This window comes from Protobothrops mucrosquamatus, unplaced genomic scaffold, assembly GCF_001527695.2.
Source record: "Protobothrops mucrosquamatus isolate PMUCROS unplaced genomic scaffold, P.Mucros_1.0 scaffold1887, whole genome shotgun sequence".
In the NCBI taxonomy this organism is placed as follows: domain Eukaryota; kingdom Metazoa; phylum Chordata; class Lepidosauria; order Squamata; family Viperidae; genus Protobothrops; species Protobothrops mucrosquamatus.
Genome location: NW_015388013.1, coordinates 131,193 through 154,647, shown reverse-complemented (window position 1 = coordinate 154,647; position 23,455 = coordinate 131,193). Strand labels below are relative to the sequence as shown.

Here is a 23,455-nt window from a genome sequence, read left to right as displayed (position 1 = left end):
AGTCAAGTTTTACCTACAATAGAGGATTGGAGAGTGAAGGTTTCGCATCTTGCTGAAATGGCAAAGATTTCGGCTTATTTGAAGGACCACTCAAATGAACAATTTTTATCAATATGGAGAAGATGGATTGTTTATATTCAAAATAAGCATAGAATGATTGAATATAGGTTAGGTTTTTAGATAAAAAAAATTTTTTTTTTCTTTTTTTTATATATATACTTATATCTCACCTATTTATGTAGAATTATACTTTGTGGAGTTAGGGATATTAATATAAGGTTACTTTTAGATGGATAGTATCCTGGGATTAGGTTTGGGAAGTCCGGGTGGGGGGTGGGGAGGGTTTTTTTTTTCCAATTGTGATGTACTTGTGTTTGCTTTTTTCTTATGTTGAAAATAATAAAAAAAAAATTGAGAAAAAAAAAAAAAAAAAAAAAAGAAATTTAACATTTTACTGGTAATGTTAGCCTAAAAGATGAGCTACTTAAGAGGCCAAGGCAAATGGCTGTATCTTTATTAAGTTCCCAAAGGATGACAAAGATTGGGGGGAGGGGAGGACCTTTTCCATTCTACAGCAAAAGTACCATCACAAAGACAAATCCCTTCTCAGGATCCCTGCTCCCCCCTCACTGCATCTGATGGCAATCTGAAGAGCAGGGCAAAAGAATCTTCAGGTCCAGCACAATATCTGCACAAGATAATTATTCTGTTATGCCCAAATAATTAAGGCCATTTAAACTGGGCAAAAAAATGGATTAGCAGCTATGTTTAGGTTTTTTAAATTTTCAAAGGCATAAAATAAGTGATCTAAACTGTTAACTACTGTACTTTATCTTAAATATACCCCATCTCTTAAGATGATAATATGATTAAAGGCATGGTAGGCCATAAAAACCAAAAAAATAACAGCACATAGAGCACATTCACCCTCTCTCAATGGTACAGTGATAAATGCACTGGGGGTTCCATGAAGGATTCAGCCTGCCTAACAACTCATTAGCTCAGGGCGGATTCCTGACTGGATGGCAATTTACACTCATCCTCAGCCATATCACTGTTTCCTGGACTGTTTTAGAAACAAAAAAGTAAACCCCCAAATAGACACACATAAAGTAGATTTTGGATACAAGCCTATAAACAAAATACAATATAATTTTGTGAGTTACTATGTCACAAATTATTTTCATTATTTGTTAACAGCCATCCAGCAAATACTCCTTGTGGGTAAAATACTTTCCCTTTTTCTTAGTAATGCACTTTTACCTTGTGGGTAAAATACTTTCCAAAAGGCCTCTGCAGCCAATCACAGAGCTACAGATTGAATCCATAGGCTCTAGAGGCCTTTCCAGAAGGCCTCTGATGGCAAAATGAAGGCCGGGGGCACCGCATGCATCAATCCGGAGCTCCATTCTCAGCTGCAGAGGCATTTCCTGAAGGCCTCTGATGGCGAAAAGGTCAGGGGCTTGCGCGAGCAGCAACAAGCAGCTGCAGAAGAAATGGGCCGGCTGGGCGGGGCTGTTGGTGCATCCACCACAAGGTGAGACCGTGAGGCCCCAAATTGGAAGCGGATATTTCTCTCCTTTAAACAGCCCACCATACCGCTGATGCTATTTAAGATGAAGGCTTATCTAGCCTCCTTTCAAATCTCTCCCATCAGAGCTTTCTGCGAACATGCAAGCTCCCAAGGTTGCTGTCTCTTCCGCATTCTCAACCCTGGGAAAGGGAGAGGGAGAAAGTGAGAGTAAGCCAGCCCCGTTTGGAGAAGATGTACTTAATAGCACAGAAACTGGGCTTATTAATGCTTTTGGCACTCTCCCAAGGAGTGAACAAGATAATATACTATTCAAGTTAGAAAACCTAAAGAAATCCTTATTGGTCACAATCGATACGGCTGAACCGCTTATTGATTTGGTTTCCCCTATAATTGAGCCTCTTACTTTTCCCCTAGGGGGCAAGAGTTTGCAAGAATATGAGTTCATGGAAAGCAGAAGCCAAGATACACAGGGGCCAGTAGAGGCTCCAATACCTCAAGCCATTGCAACAACTCTACAACTTCCCTTTGTATAAATCAAATCTCCTGATGAGCTGCAAAAGATGATCCCCTCTCCATTATAACCAGGAATATAGCGGGTTGGTCTGTGCCATCAAAAGACCAACATTTTTTTTACTATCTATCTCAATTTGACATTCTCTTTTTACAGGAAACCTGGGCCTCTACAGAGATACAGTTAGATGGTTACTGGGGTAACTCTATCCCAGCAGTTCCAAGTAAGGTGGGTGGGAGAGCTAAAGGGGGCATTGTGACATTAGTACAGACATGTCAAACACAAGACCCGGGGGCCGGATGCGGCCCGCGAAGTGGTTTCTTGTGGCCCGCGAAGCCATCCTGGAAACAGTGAGGGAACGGCCCCCGTTGCCTTGGCCCTGGCCCAGGCTGGCCGGGAGCCAATGTACAATTTTGTGGTGGCCATCTATGCCAAAACACATTCAGTCTTAGCTCCACAAGGCCGTCTGGAAACAGTGAGGAACCAGCACCTGCCGTGTCAGCCCCACCCCTTGGGTGCATGCTGGGGAGGTGTCACTCTTTGTGAGGAATGAAGAAATGCACCATCGCCTGGAAATGGCCAGCAAATGGCCCTCGCCTACTTCACATATTTGGCTTGATGGGTTCCGGGAGAGGGGTTTTGGCAGGCAGTGGGGCGCTCTCCTCACAGCGCCGAGAGGTTGAGCTGGGTGGCGCGAAACTAATGAGAAGTGCTAGCCCCCAGCCTGCCCAGTTTCAGCAGGCAGCAAGGTGCAAAGCTGGCGAGCTTCGCATCGCCCAGCTCAACCTCTCGGCACTGTGAGGAGAGCGCCTCGCTGCCTGCCAAGACCAGGCAGGCTGGGGGCTAGGCGGTGGCGTGCTTCTTTTCAGGTTTGTGCCACCTGGCTCAGCCTCTCGGCGCTGTGAGGAGAGTGCCCCACTGCCTGCCGAAACCGGGCAGGCTGGGGGCTGGGCGGCATTGCGCAGGTAACGTTGACTCTCACGCTGCTCATGGCATCCCCTCCCCCAGAGCCCACTAAGCCAGATATGTGAAGTAGGTGAGGGCCATGTGCTGGCCTGTTCCAGGCGATGATGCATTTCTTCATTCCTCACGAAGAGTGACACCTCCCCAGCTGCGTTTCTTGCCTGTTTTTCTCCATCCCTCATCTCAAATATGTTCCCACCACTCTGTACTTAGGAAGGAAGGAAGGAAAGAAGGATAGGGAGGGTCTGAGGGAAATCCTGCCTTAGTCCTGCCCTGCTGCCCTTTTACCATCCCCTTGCCCCCTCCTCCTGGCCTATATTGGGGGTCTCCCATCCTATTGCTAAGGAAGCTTTGGATACAAAGCCGGGTCTCCTGCCATGGAGAGGGAATGGGCCTCCCTTTGACTTTGCCCTCGTACTCATCATGAGCAACCTGGCTAAGGAGAGCAAGCACAGCAGCAGCCTTAAGGAGGTAAGTGCAGCTGGGCACCCCCTTGGGGAAGTGGGGCTAGGATTGGTGCTGTGGGTGCTCAAGGGCCAGGCTGGGCGTTTGACCTCTATTGCCCAGGGCTCCAGGCAGCCCACACCACATCCAGCCGCCCGGCATGGCCTGAGAGGAACGGTGAGGCTCCTCCAGTGGACCTTGCCTTGGCACTTGCCCTGGTCCCACCCCCCTTCTGCCAGAGGCCCTCAGATCTGTCCCACTCCTGCCCAGGCCCCCACAGGCACCCTTGACGCGAACGATGTAGAGCTGGCCATGCCCACCTAATAGGCCACACCCATCCATCCACGCCCACCCAGTAGGCCGCAACTACCCTGGCCAAACCCACCCGGCCACCCGAGGGCAACCGCAATGCTGATGCGGCCCTCAATGAAATTGAGTTTGACACCCCTGTTCTAGAAGAACAAGGTTAATATTCTTTGATTAGTCCAGGGGTATCAAACTCAATTTAATTGAGGGCCGCATGGCTAGCTCTACATCGTTCACGTCAACAGTGCCTGTGGGGGCCTGGGCAGGAGTGGGACAGATCTGAGGGTCTCTGGCAGAAAGGGGTGGGAGCAGGGCAAGTGCCAAGGCATGGTCCACCCAGCTCAGCCTCTCGGCACTGTGAGGAGAGCGCCCCACTGCCTGCCGAAACCCCTCCCCTGGAGCCCATCAAGCCGGATATGTGAAGTAGGCAAGGGCCATTTGCTGGACACTTCCAGGCGATGGTGCATTTCTTCATTCCTCACAAAGAGTGACACCTCCCCAGGGGGTGGGGTCGACACGGCAGGTGCTGGTTCCTCACTGGTTCCAGACAGCCTGGTGTTTCCAGACGACTGAATGTGTTTCACCATAGATGGCCACCACAAAATTGTACATTGGCTCCCAGCCAGCCTGGGCCAGGGCCAAGGCAGCGGGGGCCGTTTCCTCACTGTTTCCAGGATGGCTTCGCGGGCCACATGAAACCACTTCGTGGGCCGCATCTGGCCCCTGGGCCTTATGTTTGACATGTCTGTTCTAGAAGTATAAATATTCACAATATTTATACAGGTATTAGCAAATGAAAAGTCTATCTTATATACAAGATAAACTTTTCATTTGCTAATACCTCTATAAATATTATAAATATTTATAAAGGTAGTCCTTGACTTACAATAGTTCATTTAGTGACCATTCAAAGTTACAATGGCACTGAAAAAAGTGACTTATGACATTGTTTACACTTATGACGGTTGCATCCCCATAGTTATGTGATTTACATTCAGATGCTTGACAACTGGTTCTTATTTATGATGGCTGCAAAGCCCTGGGATTATCATCTTTTGTGATATTCTGAAAAGGCAATGGGAAAGCCAGATTCACTTAACAATGGTGTTACTAATTTACAACTGCAGTGATTCACTTAACAAATGTGAAAAGAAAAGTCATAAAATGAGGCAAAAATCAATTCACAAGTTTCTCATTTAGTAACATAAATTTTGGGTTTAATTGTTTCATGTACTACTCTCTGAAGTCTCCCTTCCGCCGGCCGTGAGGAAAAGGGGGTGGAAATGTAACGCCTGGGATTGTCGCTGGAAGGACGGTGGGGTGGGGGGGCTGCTTGGGAACACTTAAAACCTTGAATGGTAGGGGTGGGCCCTCAGGTCCTGTCTAGAACGCCTGCAACCATCTTCTCTTAATAAAGATGCCTGTTGGAAGAAATATTCCAAGAGTTCTGTCTTCTTAAGATGCAAAGTGGGGTGGGTCTTTACATTAGACAGGACCTGCAGAATTAGTCCACCTGGAAGGGAGAACCTTGCCGGGGGACTTTGCAAAATTAGCATGTCAGACGATGGAGCAGGGAAGGGAGAAAACTCCCCGGAAAGGGAGCCACTGCCCCGAATGAAACCCTGCCAGATGTCAGACCACGGAGTGAAAGTGCGGAAAAAGCTAAGGAAGCAGACATTTTGTTCTGAGACTGTAGACTGAACACTAGAGATAAAGCAAGAGAGACACCTGCTGGCTGAACTGAGAACAACTCAGGAGGGAAAGTGGAGAGGAAAGAAGGGAAAGAGGATAAGAGGAAACAGCAAACTTGTGCCTTAAAAATACACTTAGTCTTGTCTGTAAGTATAAATTAGAAAGTAGTATCTTTTTTCTTGACCTCAAAACTTAAAAGATACTATAAGGAACCATAAGGAAAATACATAAACATTGAACTTTTTGAAATTATGGACTCTAGCTTTTAACCAAAAATTGATTCTGGACTATATTTACTGATAAGTTTATTGTGGATATTGGTTTTTGTTAAATATAGGGTTAAGTATATGAATATCTGTATTCAATATATTTAATTGATAAGTTACTATTATATACAAAGCATAACATACTTAGTTTTAATAGTGACAACTTAGATACTCTGGAGAGAAACGTAGAAACTGTAAATAAGTGGGGTGGCTGGTTTGAAGAGCTGAGAAAGATGACAAGCATTCCTAATCTCACGAGAGTTGGAATAGGGAAGAAGCAGACAACACATACCTCAAAAATGGAACCAAGCCCAGCTAGGCAAAGATCCCTGGAAGAGGTGACACAAAGAGACAGAGCAAACTCATTTAAAGATCTGCAACTAATGTTGCAATCAATGCAAGAGGTAATGTGTAAAAATCATGAAGACTTAAAAAAAAGAGATAGGGGAAGTGAGAAATGATACAGGGGAACTTAAGGAAAAGATGAGGTCTATGGATGGAAAATTTGAGTGCTTTCAGCAACAGATCATGAAAAACGAACAAAAATTACAGGAAATGGAAGAAAGAATGGGAAAAGAAGAACAGAGAGTAGATGAAATGAATGAGAGATTAGTTCAGGCGAACAGAGAATTAGAATTGACAGTTATTTCCCTGGAAGTAGAGAAGGCTGCTCATTACCTACGGTTCCAAAATATCAGAGAGATGAAAGGTGAAGATTTACCAGTAATGGTGACAGATATTCTGGCGAGGGCCCTAGGGACTAGTAAAGAGGAGATGGCCAGTGAGATAGATGAGATTTATAGGATTCACACGAACTACGTGAGACGGCACAACCTCCCCAGAGAAGTCCATATTAGATTCATTAAGAAATCTGTCTGAAATGAAATATTATTTAGAACCAGAGACGATCCATTGGAATACCAAGGCAGACAACTAATTGTGCTTAAGCAAGTACCTAGAAAGGTGAGAAATATGAGAAGACCTTACCAACGAATAATTTCTAAATTGATAAGAAAAAATATTAATTTTAGATGGTTGGTACCGGAAGGGATTATAGTTGTGTGGCAGGAAAAGAGGCTTCAGCTGGATACAATAGACAAAGTAGAGGAATTCTATAGACAAAATTTTGGAAGCGAGGAGGAACTAGTTGAAAGACAGGCAAGAGAAGAAGGTGAGTTCCTGCCACAGGCCACAGAAGGAATTACAAATTAAAGATAAGGGAACTGGGAGAGGTGATGACATAGAGATTAAAAAAGACAACGGGAAATATGACGAGGATAGACTTAAAGCAATTAAAGAGGTTAGATCAACAAGGATGCCAGTGGAAAGAGAAGTACAAGTTAAAGAGTCTAGACCAACAATAGTAACAAGATCTAAATACAGATAAAGAGGCAAAAGAAGGAATTGAGATTATATCCCTGAACGTTAATGGTTTTAACTCCCCATCAAAGAGGAAAAAATTCTTAAATAAACTGGGCAAGATGAATTTGGATATAATAATTCTACAAGAAGTCCATATAAAAAAAACAGCATCAACATTTATTAAACTGCTCCAAGCTGGGAAATAGGTTTTCAGCATTCTCACAACAAAAAAAAGCAGGAGGAAATTCCAACAAAACATATTTATAATGATGAAGATGGTAGAATCTTAATAATAGAAGCAATTTTGAACAAAATAAAAATAGCACTTGTGGGAATCTATGCTCCAAATGAAGGTCAGAAACAATTCTATAAAAAACTACATAGCATTATTAGTGAGTTCGAATATGATAACATTTGTATAATGGGAGACTTCAATGCGATCACAGATAGACAATTGGATTATAAAAGTGATAAGACTAGAAAAGGAATTAGACCAACATTACCCAGTACTTTTCTAGAAATGGCGGAGGAGTTTAACATTCAGGATATTTGGAGGGAGAGGAATACAGGGAAAAAGCAGTATACGTATTATTCAGGGCGACATCTCTCATGGTCCAGAATTGATATGGCGTGGTTGTCAACAGACCTAAATTTGGAAGTGGAAGATGTCATAATTGATACAAATTCGTGGGCTAACCACAATCCAATCACAATTAGATGGAGAGGGCAAAAGAAAATAAGGAGGTGGACTCTGAAAAGAGCAATTTTAAACCACAAAGAATTTAAATTGAAATTGGAAGATCAAATGGGCCTATTTTTTCAGATGAAATTGCCAAAACTTATGGGATACAGCCAAAGCCTACATGAGAGGTGTCGCAATTGTTTATATGGCTAGGAAAAATAAAATTAAAATACAGCGACAAAGAAATCTTCAAGAAGAACTTAGCAGGGTTGAGGAAAACTTACAAAATGAACCGCAAAGGCGTGATCTGAAACAGCAAATAGATTTAATTAAACATAAGATGAATATCACTGAAAAGGAAGAACTGGGGCAACAAATAAAACGTACTAAACAAAAAAAATTTGAAAACGCCAATAAACCAGGTAGATGGTTGGCCTATAGAATAAAGAAACATAACGACGAAAAGAGGATTACCAAACTATACAATGAAAAAGGAGAGTTGGTATATCAGAATGAAAGGAAGAAAACGGTGGCCTATGAGTTTTATAAGAAATTATATAAAGATGTAGAACGGAAAAATAATGATGATATACTAAAATATTTGCAATTAGCTGATCTACCGAAAGTTCCAGAAGAGATTAAAAATATGTTAAACAAAGAGATAACACCTTTAGAACTATCTGAGGCAATTAAGAAACAAAAAAACAATAAAGCCCCAGGTCCGGACGGTTTACCAATAGAAATATACAAAATTATGCAAGAATCTCTAAGTCCAATATTAATAGATCTATTCAACGAGGTTTTGAAGAATGCGAAAATTCCGACTTCATGGGAAGAAGCAACTATCACTTTGATCCCTAAGGATAATTCAGATTTGGCGTTCATTAAAAACTATAGGCCCATTTCATTATTAAATTTGGACTATAAAATTTTCATGGCCATAATGGCAAAACATCTTGAAAGATTCTTAGTAAAATTCATACATACGGATCAAAATGGTTTTCTACCCAACAGATACATAAGAAATAATGTCAGGATCATATTGGACGTATTGGAATACTATGAGGCTCACAATGAAAAACAAATGGGATTAATCTTTCTTGATGCACAAAAAGCATTCGACAATGTGAAATGGGATTTTATGTTTAACCAATTGGAATATATGGATTTTGGGGAGAATTTCATAAACAAGTTCAAAGCAATTTATTCCAAACAGGTAGCTAAAGTGATAATTAACGGAGAAACTACTAAAAGCTTTCAAATCCAAAAAGGTACAAGGCAAGGTTGTCCATTATCTCCACTATTGTTTATATTATCCCTGGGGGTACTAAATAGAATGATTCGGAAAGATGAGCAGATTAAAGGTTTAGAGATCAAGAGAGAAATTTTCAAATTGCAAACCTTTGGGGACGATCTTGTTTTTATAATCGAAGAGACACTACAGTCAGGGATAAGGCTAATGGAAGTACTGGGTGAATATGGTAAAATGGCAGGCCTGAAGATAAATAAGGAAAAAACTAAAATGCTTGTGAAGAATATGATTAGAACACAGAAAAATGAACTAGCTGATAGATTAGGCATTCAGATCACAAAGAAAATAAGATACTTAGGAATACAATTAACAGCTAGGTGTGTGACAATTAAAAGAGACAATTATGATAAATTAATGGAACAGATTAAAACTGACTTGGATACCTGGACAAACCTTCAGCTCTCTTTTATGGGTAGAATCCCCGTAATCAAAATGAACGTACTACCTAAAATGTTATTTCTGTTTCAATGTATACCAATTAAATTAGAAAAGGAATTTTTTCAAAATTTCAACCAATCCATACTTAAATTCATTTGGCAAGGGAAAAAAGCAAGGATTAAATTAAAATTATTACAGGATGCTAAGGAAAGAGGGGGTCTTGGTCTCCCTGACCTGGAAAAATACTATCAATCTACAATTTTACTATGGGTGCGGGATTGGATTCGATTGGAAAACCGGAGATTATTAAAATTGGAAGGTCATGACATGCAGACTGGATGGCATGCTATGTTATGGGACAAGAAACATAAAGTTCACCAGTACTTCCGGAGGCACTATATTAGACGGGTGTTAATTGATGTATGGACCAAAATCCGGCAACAGAATTATAGGCAAGTTCCCAATTGGATTTCAACATTAGAAATGTATATACACCCAATGTTTATCCAGTTAGGGAAAGTAATAACTTATAAAAACATATTAGACGAGAGAGGAGAATTAAAATTGAGGAAAAATCTTCAAGATGCAGGGATAGAATTAGAATGGTGGGCGTACCTCCAACTACAAGCAAGATATAGGAAAGACAAAAAAGAGTGGGGTATAAAAATAGAACCGACAGAACTAGACAAAATATTATTAAGGCCCGAGGATAAAATGATTAAAAAAATATATCACTTTCTTTTAGATCAGGCAATGTATGAAGAACAGGTCAAGGACACTATGCTAATTTGGAGTAGGGATTTTGGTTTCAGTATCGATCTGCATATTTGGCAAGAACTGTGGGAAAGAAATAGGAAACTCACTCTAGCTACCTCGTACAAGGAAAATCTCTATAAGATGTTTTACAGATGGCACTTCCCACCCGCAAGGTTAGCAAAAATGGGTCCAAACATCTCACCTTTATGCTGGAAATGTAAAACAGCAATAGGATCATATTATCATATGTGGTGGGAATGCTCAAAGGCTTGTGAGTATTGGAATAGGATACGAAGTTGGCTGAAAGATATATTAATGTTGGACTTAGAGTTAAAACCTGAACTTTTCCTGTTGGGAATAACTACAGAGAAATACAATAAGGGAACAATCTATTTGCTGTTACATATCTTGACTGCAGCTAGGATAGCGTTCGCGCAAAAATGGAAGAGCAAAGACATTCCCACAGAGGAAGAGATATTATATAAAATATTATCATATGCGGAAATGGACAGGCTTACAATGGTATTGAAAGACAAATGTAGATCAGTTTATTTCAAAACCTGGGATAAATTTTACTGCTGGAGGGATTTGAGGAGGATGTTTGGGATTATAGGCTAGCGTTAAGATAGAAATATATGTAATTTTAGGTTAGCAAATAGAGAAATAGATTAAGTATTGTATATAAAATTTAGATGTATATTTAGAGATGAAGAATCGATTGTAAAATGTGGAATAATTTGATAAGAATGTATACACTGGAATGTCGCATTATATCCAATGTTTCTTTTAACTGTATTATAAATAAAATTTTGTAAAAAAAAAAACCTTGAATGGTAGGGGTGGGCCCTCAGGTCCTGTCTAAAATGCCTGCAACCATCTTCTCTTAATAAAGATGCCTGTTGGAAGAAATATTCCAAGAGTTCTGTCTTCTTAAGATGCAAAGTGGGGTGGGTCCTTACATTAGACAGGACTTGCAGAATTAGTCCACCTGGAAGGGAGAACCTTGCCGGGGGACTTTGCAAAAATTACCATGTCAGACGACGGAGCAGGGAAGGGAGAAAACTCCCCGGAAAGGGAGCCACTGCCCTGACTGAAACCCTGCCAGATATCGGGATCTGAGAGGTCAGATTCCTCAGGAGAAGAGGTGGTAGAGACACGGGACCACAAACCTCGGTGGTCAATGGGCTTTGGAAAGAAAGGCGAGTGGGAAAAGAAATCAAGAAAGGTGACCCTGAGACGGGGGGGCAAACAACCAGAATGGAAGCAGGAGATGGGGAAATCCCTGCACACGAGTGAAGAGGAAGGGAGCTGGGCACTGTACTCGGGCTGGATTCTAGAGAAAGCTATCGACCTGATGAAGAGAACTCTCAGCTCCCTAGGAGAGGAGAATTCAGAGCCCTATGGCCGCCCCAGCTCCTTGAGCCGCAATGGGAGAGACAACAAAGAGGAAGTGGAACCTGCAGCCCCGGGGATGTCTGCTGATCCAGTAGTCCCCACTCCCCGCCGATCCGCAGATGGCGATCTGGATGGAAGACACTACCACCGACAACAAAGGCACCGATCCATTCAAAGACTCCCGCCGCTGGAGGTGAAATTCAATGGGGAGCCGACACGCTTGGGGTTTTTCCTAACCCAAGTCATCAGCTATATGGAGGAATACGGGCGGCAAATCCCCAGCGACAAAGCCCGTATCCGGATCGTGCAATCTGCCCTGGACGGGCCGGCCGCAGATTGGGTGGTAAACTTGCACGATTCCAATGCCCCAGAGCTCAATGATTTCAACCATTTCATGTCCTCTCTAAGAAGGCAATTTGAGGACCCCCTGGCTGATCGCAAAGCCCACGAAAGGATCAAAACGATGAGGCAAGGCAAACGCTCGGTAGCCGAATATATGCAAAAATTCCAGGCCATTGCCAGCAAACTGAACTGGCCGGAAGACATCCTCCTTAGCCATTTCAAAGACGAACTAAATTACGATCTATATGACGCTTGCCTGCCCCGAGGGGACCCACACCAACTTGACGAATGGTACGTCCTGGCAGAGGAAGCAGAGATTGACCTACTGAAGAGGCACCGCCGAGGAAAACAATGGAGCTGCTCACCGCCTGAGTCGACATGTGAACCATTGAAGCCATCGGCTAGAGCCAAGAAGCAAATGGGGTGTTTCAAGTGTGGGAGAGAGGGGCATCAGGCTGTAGAATGCCGCTCAAAAGCCCTCCAGCACAACCCAGACAGTTCACTGGCCAGCAAATCCGGGAAGTCTCCAGCTAAGCCAAAAGAACCTACCATGAGAATGATGGAGGCTGTGGAATCCCCCACCTCTGCTCATCAGGAGGAAAGAACTCCAGCCTACACCGCAGGGCTGGTGGACGCCTCAGACGACAGCTCGGAGGGTGAACCCCTGGTAAGTGGACCCATCGCACCCATCCTCAAGACAGTGACTATATTAATTCCCCCCATGCCCGAAGCTATGAAGGTGAAAGCCTTAATAGACTCTGGCTGCACCCGCTGCCTCATTAGCCCGACGCTAGTGGGGAATCTGGGCATTCCGTCAAGGAGACTGGAACAACCAATCTCATTTGGCCAGTTAGATGGCTCCATAGCAGGGGGGTGCCAGCTACCCTAGCCACTTTACCAATACACCTCTCCCTGGGCAAACATGAGGAAGACATAACGTTTGTAGTGACCGCAGACATGAAATGCCCGATGATCCTAGGGATGGAATGGTTAAAAAAATGGAATCCCTGGGTGAATTGGAGGACGGCAGAAATCAATTTCCCGAAAGGGGACCCTATGGACTTAAAATCCCAAGGGGAGCTACCAAAATTAAGAATGGAAAAAGCATCCATGGGAGAGGAAAAGGTACTACCAGAAATACCAGAGGAATACAGAGATCTTGCTGAAGTTTTCAGTGAGGAGAGGGCGGATGAGCTCCCCCCCCACCGACCCACGGACTGTGCCATTGAATTCAAGCCTGGGGCAAAACTCCCAAAGCCCAGATTATACTCCATGAGACCAAAGGAAAAGGAGGAAATGGAAAGATTCATAAAGAAAAACCTAGAAAGGGGGTTCATTGAGCCAGTCAAACCTAAAGTGGCTGCCCTGGTCCTCTTTAGACAGAAGAAGGACGGCTCTTTACGCTTATGCGTGGATTATAGGTCCCTGAATACAATCAGTGAAAGCAACCTATACCCCCTGCCCCTCATGAAGGACATGTTGTCATACCTCTCGAAAGGGAAATTTTTTACTAAACTAGACCTAAGGGAAGTTTACTATCGCGTGAGAATTAAGGAAGGGGATGAATGGAAGACCGCATTTAACTGCCCCATGGGGTGCTACCAATTCAAAGTCTTGCCATTTGGATTAAAAGGGGGCCCCGCAGTATTTATGCAATTAATCAATGACGTTCTAAGGGAGCACCTATTTAAAAGGGTCCTGGTTTACTTAGACGACATTCTTATCTTCACCGAATCAAAAGAGGAACATGTCAACCTAGTCAGAGCGGTTTTTAAGAAACTGCGAGCCGCCCACCTATATGCCAAACTCTCGAAATGCGAATTCCACCAGGAAAGGATAGACTACCTAGGTTATCACATATTACCACAGGGCATTGAAATGGACCCAGAGAAGGTTAAAGCAGTATTAGAATGGGCACCACCCCGCACATGAAAGCAACTGCAAAGTTTCCTGGGCTTCGCAAACTTTTACCGCCAATTCATCCCCTCATTTGCCCATATAGCCCTGCCCCTCACGAACTTACTAAAAACGAAGGGAGCATCCTCAGTAAAACCTAGCCAGCCACTAACATGGACAATGGAGTGCCAAGCAGCGTTTGAGAGATTAAAGACTTTTTTCTGCCGAACCAGTACTGAGGCACCCAGACATGGATAAGCCCTTCATAATACAGGCGGATGCAAGTGAAGTGGCAGTGGGGGCTGTACTATTACAAGAAAACAATGAAGGGGTATTGCAACCCTGTGCGTATACATCCAAGAAACTCACGGAAACGGAACAGCGCTGGCCCGTGTGGGAGAAAGAGGCATACGGGATACGTTGGTCATTACTCACGTGGCGCCAGTTCCTTGAAGGCANGGGAAACGTTATATATACCTACAACCCAAAGAGTCACATTCATGCAGCTTTGCCACGACACAAAATCAGCAAGGCATTTTGGATTTGTAAAAACATTACACTTAATTAAACGGCAATTTTGTTGGCCATCCATAAAAAAGGACATAGAAAGTTACGTGGCCAGCTGCCCAAAGTGTGCAACTGCAAAGAGGTTGTAAGGGAAATCGCCCGGACTGTTACAAACAGTGGCAAATCCCTCAGCCCCCTGGGGGGAAATAGCCATGGATTTTATAGTGGAATTACCAGAAAGCAATGGGAATACTGTTGTCTGGACGGTCACAGACTTGTTTTCCAAACAGGTGCACTTTATCCCTTGCCAAAAGATTCCCACCGCAAAAGCCTTAGCAAAACTTTTCATCCAGCATATTTAAAGATTGCATGGGGCACCCCAACGCATCATATCTGATAGGGAAGTGCAATTTACGTCTGCATTTTGGAAGAAATTTTTATCCCTCTTAGGGACCACTCAGGGACTGACATCTAGCCATCATCCACAAGGGGATGGACAAACAGAACATTGTCACTCAGTACTTGAGCAATATTTAAGATGCTTTATTAATTTCCAGCAGTCCGATTGGACGGACCTACTCCCTTTCGCAGAAGTTGCCTACAATAATGCAGTCCACTCCAGCATAGGTTACACTCCTTTTCAAATAGCTACTGGTCAAAGTTTCAACCCCATGCCAGAACTAACCCCAAACGAACCGGCGATCCCATCACTAAAAGAATGGATGGAACAATTACAAAACACCTGGCCAATAGTTAGAAAAGCACTAGATGAAGCTAGGCAGGCATACAAAGCACAAGCCGATAAAAAAAGGGTTGAGCCTACACCATTCGTTATAGGAGAAATGGTGTACTTATCTACAAAATACCTAAAGTCCCTACAACCCTGTAAAAAACTTGAACCAAAATATATAGGACCTTTTCCAATTAAAAGAATCATAAACCCAGTAAGAGTAGAATTAGAATTACCCAAAAATCTCAGGCAAATACACCCAATTTTTCGTTGCAGCTTGCTGAAAAGAGAGCATCAGTTATTGTTACGGCCAAAAATCCCCCCACCACCTCCAATCATGGTGGAGGGCAAACAACACTTCGAGATAAAGGAAATCCTAGATTCTAGGAGATATCATGGAGCAACTCAGTACCTAGTAGCATGGAAACACCTCCCTGCCTCACAAAACGAGTGGGTCCATAAACATCATGTCAGAGCCCCGAAGCTATTAAAGAAGTTTCACACAGCGTATCCTAACAAGCCAGACTAACTTTTATATCTGTTTTGTTTTCTTTTCAGGTGGATCTCTCTTATTTTTAAGGGGGCAGAATGTCAGAATCCAATTATATTTCATCTCTAGTTATCGACTATGGAAAACCCCATTTCTGCCCTCTCTGTCATACTATGAAGGGGAAGGGGGATGAGCAAAGGGGTTTATGGCTCTCACTTCCTTCATTAAAACTTCAAAGGGACTGAATGTGGATCTCACCAAGAGGACTAACCATAACAATATGGCCATCACCTTTCATGTACTACTCTCTTGAAGTCTCCCTTCCTCTGGCCGTGAGGAAAAGGGGGTGGAAATGTAACGCCTGGGATTGTCGCTGGAAGGACGGTGGGGTGAGGGGCTGTTTGGGAACGCTTAAAACCTTGAATGGTAGGAGTGGGCCCTCAGGTCCTGTCTAGAACGCCTGCAACCATCTTCTCTTAATAAAGATGCCTGTTGGAAGAAATATTCCAAGAGTTCTGTCTTCTTAAGATGCAAAGTGGGGTGGGTCCTTACCGTTTGCTTCTTTTCTTGCAGACATTTCATTAACCTAACTAGGTAACATCATCAGTGTTAGTAAGGAAAACCAAAAGACCCAACAACCCCAGAAGAAAAAACAGGAGTCATCTACAACATACAATGTAACAACTGCAACAAGTGCAACAACCACTATGTAGGACAAACAGGCAGAAAACTGGCAGAATGCATCCATGAACATCAACTGGCAGTCAAAAGGCATGACAAAAATTCTTTAATTTCATAACATATAAGATTTAACCATAGTTTCAACTGGGAAAATATGACAATCCTAGACCAGGCCAAATCCTAAACTGCCAGGGAATTTCTAGAAGCCTGGTACTCTGACAAATCAGCCATCAATAGATACATAGATATTAACAACATCTATAGACTATGCAAAAGAGACAATGAACTAGTCCAAAAGAGAAAAAAGACTCCAGCACCTTTCCACCAATAATTAGTACTCAGATAAGCATAGATTAACTCCAAGATCAGCACTCAGATCAGCATAAATTAGCTCCAAGATCAACTTCAGACCAACAATCAAGTAAGCAATACCCCAATCAAGAAACTGCCAAAGAGCCATTAGTAAACAGTCCAACCAAAGAATCCCTAAAACCACCCACACCCACACAGACAGGCAAGACACCAGAACATAAACTGACAGCAAATTTACTAGAACTGATGTTACCTAATTAGGGTAGTGAAATGTCTGGAAGAAAACAAGCAAGCTCAGAGAGCACCAAGGATCCCTCAGAACCTAATGTGTTCAAAAGGGTCATTTAAGTTCTATTTTTCCTGAATTTACATATTCATGTTCCAAATCAAAGATTTAATAATTTCAAATAGTATTTGCAAAATATAAAATAGTGCAACAATACAGACTTATTTAGCAATGAACCTTGTTAATAGAATCATAGAATCACAGAGCTGGAAGACACCTTGGAGGTCTTCAAGTCCAACTCCCAGCCCAAGGTAGGAGTCCTTATTCCATCAAAGTTTTGTTCACATTCCTGAAGTATTACATTACATTTTCTTATGCTCTTCTTCTTATTCCTGTTTTTATATAATGTATTCTAAGTTCATCTTACCTGGGAGTGTTATTCTTTTCAAAAAGAAGTCAAGTCCTATGGTTTGCTTGTATTGCTTTCCAAAAGTATCATGAACAAAACGAGTAGCTAAGGAGGTCTAAAAAGAAAATTATATTTAATTCAGAAACAATGAACAAAAAATCTAAATTTAAACTCTATTATTTCTAATACTTTATTTCTTTTACTTATGGTAATATTAAGCAATTTTGTAATACTGCAAAAACTTTACTCATCATCACAACTTTAGGATCACTCAAATATTACTGTAACTAATCAATTAACTAAATACTAACAATAAATAAAAAATGTTGCAATTTGGAATATTATACAAAGAAATTGTCACCTCCTGAAGCTCTGGCTACTCAATTGAAATATACTGAGTAAGTGGAATAAGGAAGACAGAGGAATGCATATCTGTTCTTCATTCTTTTAAACACTGCTAGTGAAACATAAAAGAAAGCAATGAATGCTGTTACTGAAAAGAGGTTAGATCACTTTCAGCAACAGTATCTCAACAATCCTTCTCAACATTCTTTCTGTTTAAAAAAGGAACTCCCTGAAAACAATATGGAGTTGGACTAAATTTGAACTGTATCTCACCTTCAAGTCAAAAGGTATTTATTTTAGGGTTTTTTTAATCTAAAAATCCCACATTTATTATTATAAATTCAAAGCAGCGAACATACCTAATACACCTTATATCTTTCCCCACAATAACAACCCTGTGAGGTAAGTTGGACTGAGAGAGAGGAATTGGGTCCAAGTCACCCATGTCTCTTCCATGCCTACAGTGGGACTAGAACTCCCAGCATAATGGTTTCTTGCCTGTGCCTTCACTACTAGACTGAATTAGCTCTAGATCAAAGTTCCTAAAATGAAGAATGCATTATCACATAAAGCTTTCTATTCCCGCCCTTCATTTAACTAACTGACCTTCAATCACTGTCTTTTCACTGTAGTTTTCTTTGGGCTTTTTGTCTTCAGAGTTTCACCTACCCACAGTAAAATATTTCCAAATAAATCTATTTTGAATTTGTACTCAGAATATATGTACACATATAACTTGTATGTATGTATGTATGTATGTATGTATGTATGTATGTATGTATGTATGTATGTACTGTATGTAGAAAAACTCATGTATACCTCACAGAAAAAAATTATCTGATGTATTATTATAAAACCAAATTACATTATCAGTTGGCAGGCCATTATTTCCTGCTGTAATTCCAAATACATTTTTTCCCAATTTGCACATATAGGTACCTAATAATCAAAATGGATGTGAGCTTTACAGGTATTAACATATCCTGAATTGCACCCAAGCTAAGAAATATACCGTTGGTGACTGCTTTCTCCTCACCTTTTCTACCATTAGAAAAGGAATTCAGATTTTCTTCTTCAGTAAAGTTTTACTTTTAAGTTTTACAAATAAAAAATTGCTTTCTCAGTGGACTTCTACTCAATACTAGGTGGAAGGGCTCAGTGATGATGGGATAAGATAAGGTCTCCCTTGCTAATATGAGCAAATGGGGAGGAGGGCAGGTGGAACGCAGCAGATATGAAGAAAGCGAACCAAATCAACACAGCAAACTTGAAAAGCAGTACTGTATGATCAAGAACACCTCATGGACACAGCTGAAACAACAACTTTGGATGCCAAATGGTGAGAACCCAGGTCAGAACATACTGGACAGTCACTAAACTTTCACAAGCAGATCTGGAGCTGATGGTGTAAACAGACAACAAGGGTAAAGACACTTATTCATTGAAAGTATCAGTACTGAAAGAATTCCTAGGTTTGCAGTCAGAATATGGAAGATAGTATAATAGACTATAATATACAGTGAGGAAAAAGATTATTTGCTCCCCTGCTGATTTTGTATGTTTGCCCACTGGCAAAGAAATGATCAGTCTATAATTTTAAAGGTAGATTTATTTTAACACTGAGAGACAGAATAACAACAAAATAAATCCAGAAAAATGCATTTCAAAAAAGTTATAAATCCTCTCCAAGTCATTAAGCTTTCGAGGCTGACGTTTGACAGCTCGAATCTTCAGCTCTCTCCACAAATTTTCTATGGGATTGTTGTTGTTGTTAGTTGCAAAGTCGTATCCGACCCATTGCGACCCCATAGACAACGTTCCTCCAGGCCTTCCTGTTCTTTACCATCTTCTGGAGTCCATTTAAGCTCACGCCTACTGCTTCAGTGACTCCATCCAGCCACCTCATTCTCTGTCATCCCCTTCTTCTATTGCCCTCAATCTTTCCCAGCATTAGGCTCTTCTCCAGTGAGTCCTTCCTTCTCATTAGATGGCCAAAGTACTTGAGTTTCAACTTCAGGATCTGGCCTTCTAAAGAGCAGTCAGGCTTGATCTCCTCTAGGACTGACCGGTTTGATCGCCTTGCAGTCCAGGGGACTCGCAGGAGTCTTCTCCAGCACCATAGTTCAAAGGCATCAATTCTTTGGCGCTCAGCCTTTCTTATGGTCCAACTTTCACAGCCATACATTGCAACTGGGAAAACCATGGCCTTGACTATACGTACTTTTGTTGGCAGGGTGATGTCTCTGCTTTTTAGTATGCTGTCTAGATTTGCCATAGCTTTCCTCCCCAGGAGAAAGCGTCTTTTAATTTCTTGGATGCAGTCCCCATCTGTGGCGATCTTGGAGCACAGGAAGATAAAATTTGTCACTACCTCCATTTCTTCCCCATCTATTTGCCAGGAATTGAGAGGGCCGGATGCCATGATCTTGGTTTTTTTAATGTTGAGTTTCAAGCCAACTTTTGCACTTATTTTGCTTAGTAATACAAGTTAAGCCCTACTCTCCCGTTTTTCCAGCCATTGATAAAATAAGTTCCATGTTTGAAAATATTCTGTATCTTCTTTTTCTTTGATTCTCAATGTAAATCTGACCATTTCAGCACAGTCCAGTATTTTCTTGATTATCTCTTCGGGTTTCCAGTTGATGTCGTGGTGGAACAGGTGAGGGAAAGCGGAGCTCCGCTTTCCACTGCTGATTTCATCCTGCCAGGGATCCTAAGGGGCTGAAAGTCACCCCGGAGAGGCAGCAATAAAGGAGGGAATCCTTGTCAATCATGGGCAGACATGAAAGGAAGAAGAGGATTTCCACCCCGCCCCACCCCACCAGAAAAATGAAAGTGGCAGCAAAATTTTCAGGGGGACTGGAATAGAGAATATAGAACCGTGGTGGTGAACTTATGGCACACGTGCCACAGGTGACACGCAGAACCCTCTGTGGGCACACACGCTGTCACCCCAGTCCTAGGCCTCTGCCGCCGTGTGCAAAAAAATAAGTTCAATCAATCAATTTCAACTTCTCGCGGGAAAAAAAATCTCACAAAGTTGGAATTGCTTGATTGAACTTTATTTTCAGTCCCAAACAGCAGCGGAGGAAGTGATGTGTTGGAGCTGGAAAAAAGGTGCCGTGGGAGTGGGGGGAGCGGCGGAAGCAGGGCGCTCCATGCGAGGGGTGGGGGGGCCTGTTGCTTCCTTCCCCCTGCCAGACATCTGCCGAAGCCACACAGAGTAAGGTTGACGCCCCCGCCCCCGCCCAGATGCTCTTGCCTCCCCCAAGCGTTTTTTTTTTACTAACCTTCCTTTCAGCTGCATTCTGTTTCTCCATTCACTTCTCAGATCTCGTGAAAAGTTAGAAAGTCTCATGGAACTTTTTTTTGTCCCACAAACACGTGGCGAAGGTTGAGAAACGGACGGAGAACCAGAATGTAGCTGAAAAGCAGGTTAGTAAAAATATGCTTGGGTGAGTCAAGGGCATCTGGGCGGGGGCAGGACAGCAACCTTGCCCTGCATGGTGGCGGGAGGGTTAACGGTGGGCAAAGGGGGCTCAGGAGGCGCTGCGCAAAGCAGGCGGAGAGGAGGCCAGGCAGATTGCGGGCGCCACTTTCCTCATCCGTGCTGCCGCCACTGCCATCACTACTGCTTTGGTCAAAGCGACCCAGCCATCGCTGCTGCCACTGTGGCACCACCCGGTTCTGCCGCTGCCATGCTGCTGCCATACTGCTGCCCCACTATGGCCCCGGGCAGTGCCTCTGCCCTGCATGGCTGTCCCACTTGCGCCCACGATTGGCATCTGCACCACCGTCGGCACCCCGCAGTCCCGCCAGGCTCCACTCTGGCCCCGGGCAGTGCCTCTGCCCTGTGCGGCTGTCCCGTTTGCACCTGCGATCGGCCTCCATGCCGCCATCGTCGGTACCCTAAAGTCCCACCCGGCTCCGCTCTTGCCCCGGGCAGTGCCTCTGCCCTTTGCGGATGTCTCTTGCCCAATGTCGCTGTCATGAGGCCGTGGAACAAGCCGGGTGGAGGTAAGGAACCGGGTCAGGATGGCAGGAGAAAGGCGCTCTGCAAGGGATGGGTCCGACGCATGTGGGGCTGCTGCCTCACTTTCCTTTCCCTGCCAGGGCTGGGCTGGACTGGGCGTGGAGCCTCCATGTTGCTTCCTCCCCTGTGGACATCGGGAGCGCCCACACCGCCTACCCCCCATCCTGGGGTGGCTGCCGCTGTCCCACGCTCTCCAGCCCATCGCCAGTCAGCTGGTGCACCCAGCTGACTGGCGATGGGCTGGAGAACGTGGGATGGCGGGCAGATGGAAGCCGAAGGGGAGTGAGAGCCACAGCTGCCCAGCTCCTCCGCCTGAGGACGCATGCGGGGAGAGGCGCCACCCAGCTCGGTAAGCCGCGGTCTGCCCACAGGAGGATGGAGGACTGGCCAGGGACAGGCGCAGCGCTGCCCATGGGGGGAATCTGACGAGCCCCAGCCTGGAGGGGGAAGGAGAGGCTGAGGGAGCCCGAAGGGAGGCATCCCGGCATGCCCAGCTAGCCGGCAACAGGCTGGAGAGCGCCAGACTGCAGCAGCTGCCCTGGGACGAGGGATAGGCGGGGTGGGCGCTCCCGATGTCCGCGGGGGAAGAAGCAGCAAGGAGGCTCCATGCCCAGCCCAGTTCACCCTAGCCCCAGCATGGCAAGCGAGGCAGCAGCCCTATGTGCGTCCCCTGCCAGGCAAGTGGAGCCGAGGCATCTGCAGCAGAAGAGCGCAGGTGGGCAGCGGAAGGCACGAGGAGCCCCAATCCCAGCACAGCCCCTCCCCACTCTCCTCCCCCCTTTGAAAGAGCTGTGGGGCTCAGCAGCCTCCCCCCATGTCCCCCCACCCCCCGCAGGGAAGAAAACCATCGCGAGACACTCTTCTATTTTAACTTTTTTCCTTGTCTTTTTGGAGTTTTAATCCTGCTTTCGTGAGACGGCAGCATTTGGGAGGGGGTGTAGCTGCCCCCTTCCCCTCAAGCCATCAGCTGAGCAAGACACTTTCCTACCCACTGCCCCACCCACCAGAGACCCCCTGAATCTCCCCCAACCCTGCCCGGCCCCAACAGGCATCCCTCACCAACATCGAACCGGCCACGCCCACCCAGTCTGCCATGACCACTGTAGCCACGCCTACCCAGAGGGCCATGTCCACCTGGCACCCGGCGATACATAAGTGGGTTTTGGGTTGCAGTTTGGGCATTCGGTCTCTAAACGTTTCGCCACCACTGATATAGAATGTTGAATCAAAATTAACATAAAGATATTGTTTTGGCAAACTTGAACAATTTTGAGAATTGCTAAGTTGTGCTTGAAAAACCTTTGATTTGAGTGTTTGAAGATGGAAACTACCAATTATCCGGGAGAAAATGACATCTAATGGTGGAAAGGAGATAAAACACTAAAGCTTGTTGGGTCTTGGCTAAGCTTGGCACAGAGCCCAGACACAAATAGCTAGCTTGTCTGGTGCCCTTGGAAACTTTTAGAACTGCAACAAACAGCTGGAGATAGAGAAAAACAGGGCTTTATGTTGTTTCTTGTTATTGACTGCACTAAAGCCTATCAATCACCTTGGATTACAAATATCGATTGATTTAAGACTTTAAGAAGCATCCAAAGACGGAGGATAATATGGTTTTTTGCTACTTTTGACCTGGTGGGATTTATGACTGGTTTAAAGCCTGCCAGCCACTTTGGATTATAAACATCGGTTGATCTACAGTTTTTGGATTTTGGCCACAAGAGCTGTAGCAGATTTTGTAATCTCTCCTTCAGATTTGGTATTGACAGAGTTGGATTACAAAACTCCCATTTCCGTGGCACATATGTTGGAACTCACAGGATTATAAAGGCTATATACAAGGACTATGATCTATTTTCAATGCCCTGGCTGACAGAAGGAGG

At 43.9% G+C, this 23,455-nt stretch overlaps 1 protein-coding gene across 3 annotated transcripts in view; it reads right to left on the bottom strand.

The window, feature by feature from the left end:
* The window catches only part of RAB28 (RAB28, member RAS oncogene family), a 194,815-nt gene that overhangs the window by 149,976 nt on the left and 21,384 nt on the right, over window positions 1–23,455 (bottom strand). For all 3 annotated transcript variants that reach the window (XM_015823497.1, XM_015823496.1, XM_015823495.1), the window contains exon 2: window positions 17,213–17,309. In XM_015823497.1, the coding sequence (XP_015678983.1) occupies window positions 17,213–17,309 (97 nt within the window). The remainder of the gene's footprint in view (window positions 1–17,212; window positions 17,310–23,455) is intronic.